General features: G+C 40.1%; 1 protein-coding gene across 1 annotated transcript; it reads right to left on the reverse strand.

Annotated features, from left to right (window-relative positions):
- Positions 1-214: 214 nt before the first annotated feature.
- CHCHD4 (coiled-coil-helix-coiled-coil-helix domain containing 4) lies at positions 215-10,725 on the reverse strand. Its single transcript, XM_009570885.2, has 3 exons — positions 10,597-10,725; positions 7,928-8,026; positions 215-1,799 (listed from the first exon to the last, which is right to left on the reverse strand). Exons 1-3 carry the CDS (start codon positions 10,616-10,618, stop codon positions 1,504-1,506), a joined length of 417 nt encoding a protein of 138 aa, XP_009569180.2. The 5' UTR covers positions 10,619-10,725; the 3' UTR covers positions 215-1,503.
- Between the last annotated feature and the right edge of the window lie 142 nt (positions 10,726-10,867).

A 10,867-nucleotide genomic window follows, 5' to 3' on the forward strand; every position in this document is an offset into this window, starting at 1 on the left:
CACTAGCCTTGAAATAACTTATGCAAACCACAAGATACCAAAACGTTATACGGAAGTAAGGCTGCGGAGCACTGAAGACTGCTGCTCACAGACACAGGCAAGTGTTTAAACATTACTAGATTTACTGGGTTACGTTATTGCCACTGCAACATTTTATACTTTGGTTAAGATAACCAACATACACGGAGAGGAAAAAAAAACCAAACAGCCCTGCAATGACCAGTTACTGAAGCCACAAGTACAATTTATTTTGCAATACAATTCTCACAGTCTACATTTTGTTAGGGAAGAAAAACAATGTAGCATTCCCTTTACCCACAAGTATTAAACTAGCGTGAATCACTACTAAATTATTTGCACCTCTAAAGTAATTTTTGAATATTTCAATAGCTGAGGTCCTTTGTAGTGCTGGTTCATGATCCACAACCTACTATAGTACTGAAAATGCTTTACATTTTTTATGCCTTACTGCCTGGGGCTGGGGAGAAAAGAATGGGACAAGAATAAAAATCTGACAAGCTGGAGCAACTGATCTTTACAACTCACAAATGGATTCAAAGTCTGCTTACAATGCAGAAGAGTACCTCAAATCCAAGCAGTGTTAACAAAAAAAAAAACCACACCACAAAGAAACAGCTTTCAATGAAGGTAAAAAGTATTTGCTTTTTAATATGTACTTAAGTCACAGTATCTGTTTTGAGATCATTACACCAGGTAACAATTTCATTTTATTATTGAAGTATTTTACAAAAGCCTGTCTATACACTGAAGGAGCAGGTACTAAACTAAAGGAACCCAAAACCTGTGGTTTCAGAGCAAACATAAAAAAGCCAGTGACCAGCATGCATTCCATTTGTCCTTATCGACTGTTGTATAACACACCGTTCTTAAAAATGCAAAAGCCATCACAGTAAGAAAATTAAATCAGAGGAGGCACACATTTCAACATTTCTTCTGGCAGACCTTATCTGATGTTAGTAATAAAATGTAACCATAATCTAACAAGACCATTTTGAAATTAGTTTACAAATTTTAGATTTAGGCCATTTTCAATGTTCTGTATCACTCTGGCAAAAAAAAATCTTTCAGGAAAAAACACTCATTTAATGCAATTTCTATTAATAGAACAGAAAAGCAATTGATCAGCTATTGATCAAAACATACTGAAATGAAGACAAGACCCGGTGTACTAGTGGAATTATACTTGAAAGCTATAGATACTTGAAGACAGCTCAAGAAGAACTTGAGGGCAGAACCCAGCTGTTGAAGTAGTGACTGTGTCAAATAGAGGGTTATACAATACATAACACACTCGTTCTTTTTTCAGTATCTATTTGCATGGCTGTAGCACTGAGATTTCTCCTTCAGCAATAAATTATTCACTATGATACAGTGTATAGAACAATGGTGAAACATTCCTTGATGATTCAAAAGACAGACATACTGCAAAAGTCCATGTCTCTGAAAATGAGAAATGGAGACAACAGCCTCCTTGCATCTTCATTAGCTAGATCCTTTCTCCACTTTGGCAGCAGGAGCCTCCATAGGAGTAGCTTCCAAGTCTTCGCTTGACTTCTCTGTTTCTTCAATTTCATCCTCTTGAGGGTAAAGATCTGGGTATTTTTGCATGCATTCCTGCATGGCACGGAATTGGTCCACACAGTCTGATCCCTTTATTTCTTCTGTGCTATAGTGGAAACAAGAAAAGGCTGACTTGAACTGTTCCCCACAGGGACCACTAGCCATTCCGCCCAGACATGGGCAATTCCAATTGATATCTCCATTGGGCAATATCAATCCTGAACAAACAAGAGAGAAGAAAAGTTAAGTGCTCCTTCCAAAAACTGATTTCAATTTGTGAAAGCTGCTGGATTGCAGGTGTAAGCTGAAGTACTACCAACACTGTATTAGTTCTGTAGCTTCAAGAGTGTGAAAGACCTTTCCCTTCCTGGCCAGTCTATTTGTTTCTGATCTGTATCATCCTTTACTGGGCACAAATGAGATTAGTTCTATATCCATGCTCTAATTAAGTCTTTCTCCTTGGACTACAGACCTCTGAGAATATTCTAACTGCAAAACAGATCATAGTTAAGTCGACTCACTTGCCAGACTCTGTCAGCAGAACATGCAAGCCTTAAAATTATGCACTTGGTCGTGTGGGCTTCTAGAGTCTCTAATAAATTGCTTTAGAGCAACAGAGCTCCATTCCCTTTCTGTACTTTGTGTGAATACACGTGTAGCTATGTTCATCTACAACGAACAAAAGAAATACTGTGCTGTGATGCAAGCTGGTTTCTTCTCCACTCCCTACCAGACTTCCCTAACTTCATGGCCAGACTGAGTTTCTGTAGAAGCCAACAGCACGTGCATAAACCTAAAGTTTACATACTAAAGTTTACATACTTTCCCTTTAGAAGCAGGTATGAAAACACCATTGTCAGAGAATAAAGTTGCATTAATTTTGATGCAAACATAAAGTTATATTTAGTGCCTGATGTAACTTGATGTTACCTATAATATTCTACAGAATTCAGTATGCCTACTTATTGTCTTTGTCCTGTGGGATCATAAAATTCCAGACCTATGTTTCACTCCCACTTGTCCTTGGACACAACATTATGAATCTTATGCATCAGTACAGCAAAAGAAGCTGAATCATATTTATTGCTATATTAAAAGGAATGAAAGGAAAATTTCACTCTGATATGCAGTTCTTCAATGACATGCTCCAACTCAATCAATTTTCAGTTCAGCAGAAAAATCACACTGTGCCGGTCAAATCTCAGTGTTGATCAGCCTCCCTTTCATTAGAGAAAGTCTCCTTGGCGTGATTTAGTCAATTACAGTAATACTGTCATTTTTCATAGATCATCATGCTTTATTTAGCGAGATAGTTTTGCAAAATATGTGTAATCATCACTGTACTGAGACGATATGCCTAGTACTATGCATCGTGGCATCTCCAGATGCCTGGAAGAAAAGCAGACCTTCTGAAACGAGGAAGTAGATGGCTGCTGCCAGATTCCTTATTGCCAAGGATGACAAAGCAGAAAGATATTGATCATAGAGTGTAAAAGAAATAAGGCTTGTCTTGTAAACTAGATTTTGAGTCCTACGTTCTTCCTCACCAAAATCAAGAAGTCATTTCGAACAGTCATTTTTCCTAATACTTCAAAAAGAAAAAATACATGAAGAGTTCTGAAAGGGTCCTGAAGACACCACAGCTATAAAATTACTTGCAAAATAATTGTCTTAAAATAAACCGTTCCTTTTAGAACTGAACTGCCTTGTATGCATGCATATTTTAACAACAATGTAAGAGTTATCCTATAAACAACACATTTTTGTATACCTCAGCATTGTTTTGCACTTATTTGATCACCAAACCAGCATGCTTTGGATGTTCTTTACACAGAAAGAATGCTTTAAAAATAAAACCAAAAAACCCAGATGAGTAAGGCAAGCATTTCTGCACTGATAATTACAGCAGAATGCACACTTCAATGACAGAGTGTATCAGCTAGCTTAGAACACAATTAAAAACTAAACAGATTTCATCAATTGCTCTCCCTGAATTGCAAGTCTGCAATAGACAGGATTCTGTTTTTAATTAAAATTGAATTAAACAAATGCAGCCTGAACCTCACTGACTCTGTGGGTCATAATCTACTTGAACTTGTGCTTGGAGAAGAAAACACAACCCTGTTTACATCATAGCAGATCAAGGCTTGCATTAGCATTAACTGCTGACATCACACAACCTAATCTCTCTTAGCTGATGGGATCTGTTAATATCATGGATGAAGGCAGGCCCCTCTGCACTTGTGTCAACACTTGTCTTTGTACTTGCTGTAATGAAGTCCCACAGTTGTTCTGAGAACAGTTTCTTCCCTGTTATATGACAAACATTCAAATAACATCTGCCAATGATCCAAAATGTAATACACAGACATAGAGGAAGCAGGATTGAAAAGGACATCAACAGTCATAAAAATAATCCTTTACATCTGATCATTCATCAGGTTCTTTTTTAAAAGAATCAGGGGGTTTGCTTCATCAGTCCTCTGTGAAAACCATTTCAAAACTGTCCCTAAAATAAGATCATGGTGACAAGTTTGGAAAAACAGAGAAGGGAGAGGACAGCAACAACCTGTGTTTGAGGTGCTATTCTGAAGCACCTTTAGCCAACTCTCCTATCACAACACTAATGCTAATAAAAATTACTTTTCATGCATAAAACTCACCAGTGCCACCTTCATGTAAGCCTAATAAAACAAGAAATTAGTTTAACTGATGGGAGCAAAGATCTCAATGAAAACTTGAGATCTTTCACATTTAAATTCTTCCATCTGCAACACTTGAAACCAGAAACAAAATTTACAGTGAGAGTACTATTCCAAAACCACTGCAAAGAGATTCTTGTTTCCATCAGCCACAGCTGTTAAAAGGCACATACAGTGAACTTCGAGATACACTGCAGTATGAAATGCTAACATAATGAACCTATGCTGGTTTGTCTGCCTTCCTGTTCAACGTGGCTTCATTACTTTCAATGTTTTTGGCTTAAAGTGAGCCACTAACACTTTGTCTACCAACATCTTGTAACTGATACAACTAACTAACTAAATCTCATGACTGATAGAAGTAAAACATACTTCTATAAAACTTTATTTTCTCCCAAGGGAAACAGAGCACCAGTTTTCCTGAGTGATCCACTGACTAAAGTAGATGGCTCAAAAAGTAACGTCTGTTAAAGCCTGAACCAAAATGAGAACTACCCAAGAATACCAAGCTACATGTTTACTTTAAGTATGAAAAAGGCCCCTACAAAAAAAAAAAAACTACCTCTCATACAGAATTTTCAGCTGTATTAGAAAACAATACAGATTATGGTACATCTATATAACAAAATGGTTATTTCCCAGATATGACTGTTCTGCGTACGGCACAGCAGGAAAGATGAAAAGAGCCATTATAGTTAATCATGCCACAGAAGTCGAACACTGGAAACCAAGTCTTCTATTCAAAGTAGAAGCCTAACTAGAAAAGCCTGCATGTAACTTTGTGTAGCAAAGCCTTTCCAACTTTCATTTAAATAAAAACCACACGAGCCAGAGCTTCTGCACTTCAACCTATTCCAAAACATTTTGCCCATATGTCTTTCCTTCCCAAAAATTTCACTTCCATTAGATGCAGCTACATTCTGCAATAAAACAACTGTTTCTCTGTTTTGATCTGATGTGTTGTAGCCTGAGATAGTTCAAGCGGGAAGTTTTCAGAGAACTCTTAAAACGTGCCAGTAACTTACCACACGTTAAGGAAAGAATAAAAAAAAACCAACAAAAAACCCAATCCCAACTTATTAGTAGATTTACATAGAGTTTATAGAGTCTTTTGGCTTTCTCCATTTTCTTCCTTGCTCTAGAGTTTAGGAAGCAAGTGATCTAGCGTTCTGGATTGCTAGGAAAAAACCCACCACCTCTGCTCCTCTCCATGCCTTTCCATGCCCAGCAAAATACACGTAAGAGGAATCAATGAAGATGGCATTTACATAAGGAGGAAGTGGCTCTTTTAATTTTAACTAGTTTATTACCCAAATATATGGCACAAGACCATATACTTGTGCTATGTGTATAAGCACAAAAAGAATAACTTGGGTGGAGGGGTGGGGCAAGAGATAGAAGGAAGAGAATCCTCTTTAGAGGTACCAAGAAAATAGTTTTCTACGTTCACTTTCCAAGCCTTTGTAGTGTGTCTGTTAGACTAGATCTGAGACAAACATCCTTCCTTTTCCTCTTAAAAGGCTGTGTCAAAAATAGATGCTTAGTTATAGGACCAATATGCATCCACAAGCTGTTGCTAGACAGACACCTCTTACTAACAGAATATTTAATTATCATCAAAGACCATGGCTGATTATAAGAAAGAAGACAGGTGAACGTTAAACAGCCACACGTAACATAAATACAGACTGCATACATTACTTTACCTAGCTAAACAGCAAGCCGCTTTGTTTAGCTGTCTATCACACAATGTGAGTTAACGGTTCAGTGAACAATACAATCTCCAAGGGTTTGTATGCTCTCCAGATGTGATATCTAGAAAAAGTATCTTTCTTAGCTTTATTTTGCAAGCAGTCTCCATTTTTTTTTTTTTTTAGAGGAAACAGAAAGCCACAGGCCACAGAAAAGGAATGGGGAACTTAATTCCACCATCTGATCATTAGGGGCCATTAACTCTTCACTCAACCAATAATGGATTTTAAATTTTCGTAAGACAGGAGTTAAAAACTCTGATTTTGTTTCACTTCCACGTGGCATACTGACAGGAGCAAATACTCCTAAAAATAAGCTCTCTTCAAACACTGTTTTCCACCTAAGGATGAACAACTTTACATGAATCATCTGTAGCTTCCATCTTGGTCAAAGCAGCAATAGATAGAAGTGCCACACAGATTTTACTGCCTGCAGGGTCTCTATTTGAAATCTCCAGGGGTGAAGCACCAGCCCCATAGTGAAGATGATGACAAATCCCAAAGCACAAATTGTTTCCACCAAATAGGCAATTTGAGTATTGGGTCTCAGCCAGCGAAAGAACTTTCCTGAAAATATGAGGTAGAAGAATTCCTAAATGCTAGGTACTAAACTGCAGTTTTTACACATTTTTCCAAAATTGAAATTCTCTCTTTGTTCTCATTTGGGTAATTATAAAACTGAACAGACTAATCACTGCTGATGAGATAAACTTTTAGATATATACTGACTACAGACAGTTGTAATGAAGCCAAACTAGGCAAGTAAATGCAAAATCATTTTAACACAAATCTATGCATGGAAAAATTAATTTTCATGACATAGGAAGATACAGTTCAAACTACACACAGTATCAGCTAACCAAGAAACCCTGTGTGCTCCAGCTGCTGAATTGTGCTTAAACACTGCCCTCTAAAGGTCATAGAGCCATTCGCATAAATTTTACTTCCTAACAAAATTTCAAAGTGGATGAAGCAATTCAATTTCAGCTGAGTTGAAAGCAAAGAGATCACTTCACACAAAGTGAAGAAGCTAAAAGAGCTGTAAGCATAAAGGCAATTCGAAAAAAAATTAACCCAAATTCACAGATGTTCACGACAAATTATTAACCTAGGGCAAAATTTATTTAATCATCATGACAGGAAGATTATTCCACCTACCCATTAGAAATAACATAGGATATGCTCTGTGCAATAAGATTATTACAAGTCTTGATCTCTGAAACATTCTGCTCTCTTAAATCTCCACCTGTAGGTTAGACCTACTTCATATAAGAACTGTAGTCTTTACTGAAAACTTTAACGTGCAGCTTTTCTAGGCAAGACGGCTACAGCTGAAAAATGAGTAATTTGAACTTACCTGTCATGTGCCATTGAAAGATATTACTACTAGTATAGTACAAGATTAGTCAGATGTAATTTATGTTAAATCGGATAGTCAAAGTCACCAAATTAGGCAAACAGGAAGGAAGGAAGCAAGCAAGGAAGGAAGCAAGGAAGGAAGCAAGGAAGGAAGCAAGGAAGGAAGCAAGGAAGGAAGCAAGGAAGGAAGCAAGGAAGGAAGGAAAAGTCTTTTTCTAGATATCTCTGACTACTAACCAAAACTATAAGCCATCAACTGATGTATTTGAACAGGCCACTTTGAAAAATCACCAGACGTATAGAAAAAACCCACTGTAAGGAAATGAGTGTCATTTGTGATGTCTTAATTTGGAAGTTAAAACTGCTAAGAGTTCGGGTGTTTGTCTACCGAATAACCAGCTGTCCTCAGTCTTTAAAAATGAATGAATATTTTTTTCCTATGTCATACAACTTTTTTTTTTGTTCTTGTACTTCAAGATAGTTAGAATATGATATCTTTGACGTATGACTCCTTACTTCCACTCTGGTACTGACCTTGTTCTTCATAAGGGTCATCTGGGTCATCTGCAACCAGCTCGGCACTGCTTGGTGTCTCATGGTCCTCCTTGGTTGCAAATATAATTCTGTCTTTTCCTAGACATAGGAAATAGCAAGCAAAAGTTCAGAGAAAAAAGAGACGGAAGGAGCCACTTACAAAGCCACTGAACACCACAAAGTAATAAGATAGTCAATGGGATGCATTAATGTTAATAGTGAGTTAATTTTGCTGCACTTATCAAGAACAGCTGTTGGTTCAGAGGAACACATACACAACTGAAATTCTATTTCTCTACAGTTCCAATTTTCACAGCAACATACTGCAACAGCAACAGATCACAGTACAGTTCAATGACCTGTAAAGCAAAAAGCTGTTTCAAAACAAGCTCAAACCACTCTGTCACAAGGACTAACTTAGATGAAGGGGTTAGACAAAAAAAGGAAGACTGAAAAAAACCCTATACTAAGCTGTTCAATACAATACTTAATAATAATACGACTCTTCATTAAAGACTCATGTAATGTTTTACAATAATTATCTGAACTAAACACCAAAGAGCACCTTAGCAGTGTAGGACCAATGTTACTGAAAGGTGCTGTGAATGTTAGCAAGGTCAGATAAACAACACAGCATGCTTCCTTGTGCCTTTCTTGATTTAATAAAGAAATTCTGCAGCAGGGTAGGTAGAAGCTTGGCTGGAAGCCTGAGTAGAGATTTCAAAACAACTCTGCAAAACTGCAAAAAACACCATGAGGCACACAGAAAAGCAGAATAGAAAAGCCAGTTGAAGCTCTTTGGAATGCATAACCGAGTATTTAGTGAGTGGAGATGAAATTCCAAAGTTTCCCAAGAACTTCCTTTCCTTCTCCAAATTCATTAAGGCCACTACAGTAGAGTCGGCACACGAGAAATTAGCGTTTTCATGCCCTTCAATGTGACCTCAACAAGATGTTCAGTAACTCCCTTTACTTTGCTCAGTAACTAGTATACATTTAAACATACGTGAGAAACTGATAAATCTAAACCGTTTATAAAACTGAAGGTTTTCTGTAGACCCTGCATTGTACTCCAGTGAACTTCACAATGTAGAATGTCCAGGTCATTTCTTACATAAAAGGAACTAGAAATACATGAACTTTAACCCCTGCCACTGTAGGATTTGGTAGGAAGCCATAAGGCAACTTACAGATCTTGCAAAAATCCAAGATGTTGTAAAAATAAGTAAATTAAAAGCATGAAGGTCCCATAGGTTACAAGTCCCTCACCACAGTTCATAAGCAACAGTGTACCAAAGTTTATGACTTCAAAATGGCATTCAGAAGTACAAAATGGCTTTTTTTTCTAGTTCGAAACTTTACATTTAGTCACTCTGCATTACTTAAGGGCGTAGTGGTGAGTGGAATATATCCCTCAGGATACAAAACTGTCAAGCCTCATGAATCATAGAATGGTTCGGGTTGGAAAGTACCTTAAAGGTCATCTAATTCCAACCTTCCTGACATGGGCAGGGATGCCTCCCACTGGACCAGGCTGCTCAAGGCCCCATCCAACCCGAACACTTCCAGGGAGGAGACATGGACAACTTCCCTGGGCAACTTGTGCCAGTGCCTCACCACCCTCATAGCGAAGAATTTCTTCCTAATGCCTAATCTAAATCTTCCCCCCTACAATTTAAAGCCATTTCCCCTTGTCCTATCACTACATGCCTTTGTAAAAAGTCCCTCCCCAGCTTTCTTGTAGCCCACTTCCTGTACTGGATGGCTGCTGTAAGGTCTTCCCGGAGCCTTCTCTTCTCCAGGCTGAACAACCCCAGCTCTCTCAGCTTGTCCTCATAGCAGAGGTGCTCCAGCCCTCGGATCACCTTCGTAGCCTCCTCTGCACCTGTTCCAACCATTCCATAGCCTTCTTATCTTGAGGATTCCAGAACTGGACACAGCACTCCACGTGGGGTCTCACGAGAGCAGAGTAGAGGTGGAGAATCACTTCCCTGCCCTACTGGTCAGGCTTTTTTTTGATGCAGCCCAGGATATGGTTTGCCTTCTGGGCTGTGAGCGGGCATTGCCGGCTCACGCCAGGTTTCTCATCAATGAACACCCCCATGAAGGTCCATCGGTTACAAGTCCCTCACCAACATTCATAAGCAACATTCCGTCTGCCAGAGTTTACAGCTTCAAAATAGCAGTTAGAACTACAGAATGCCTTTTATCGAGTTTGAAACCTTCCGCTTAGTCACTTTGCGTTACTTAAGAGGGTGGCGGTGTGTGGAGTATGCCTCCAGGATATAAAGCGGCCGAGCCTCATAAATACCCCAACCGGTACAACGGAATACCTTGTAGGGATACAGAAAAGTAAAGCTGGTTCTCTGCTCAGACTGCCCATAAATACCGTTTTCCTTAAAGTGGTGCAATCCCCCACCTCTGGCTACTTAAACCCGGCTGGCCGGAGCTTCTCCCCAGCTAAACCCGGCACCCCGGGTGCGTTCAGGCTCAGCCCTGGCCGGGCTGCTCCACACCCGCCTGCCGTGAGGCGAGCGGGGCCCGCAGCCCTCCCACCGCCACTCGCGCCTCTTCTCCCCTCAGGCTGCGCCTTCCCCTCGCGGGCAGCCACCCCGCCTCGCCCCGGCCCGGCCCCGGTGGGTGACACAGGGAGGACGCTCGGAGCGCACCTTCTTGCCTGCAATAAGACATGGCGGAGCCACCCGGTCTCTTTCCCCACCCGCTCTGCTTCTCCTCAGCCGCCGCCGCTCCACGCCGTGACCTCCCGCCCCCGGAAGAGCCGCCCGCTCCTCCCGCGCTGCCAGGATGGACTACATATCCCAGCATGCCCCGCGCCCGGCGGGAAGGGGCTTCCTGTCCCAGACCGGAACTACTCGTCCTGGCGTGTATTGAGGCGGGGAGAGGTCAGGACTAGACGAGAACTACGCGTCCCGGCGTGCA

Source organism: Cuculus canorus, chromosome 11 (genome assembly GCF_017976375.1).
Source record: "Cuculus canorus isolate bCucCan1 chromosome 11, bCucCan1.pri, whole genome shotgun sequence".
NCBI classification, from domain to species: Eukaryota; Metazoa; Chordata; class Aves; order Cuculiformes; family Cuculidae; genus Cuculus; species Cuculus canorus.

Bases quoted from the DNA above. Each gene is read 5' to 3' on its own strand.
- CHCHD4 (XM_009570885.2), bottom strand. From the start codon at position 10,618: ATGTCTTATTGCAGGCAAGAAG. The intron at 8,027-10,596 runs GTGCGCTCCGAG...TCCTATGTCTAG, and splicing joins GTCTTATTGCAGGCAAGAAG to GAAAAGACAGAATTATATTT. The intron at 1,800-7,927 runs GTCAGTACCAGA...TTGTTTGTTCAG, and splicing joins TGACCCTTATGAAGAACAAG to GATTGATATTGCCCAATGGA.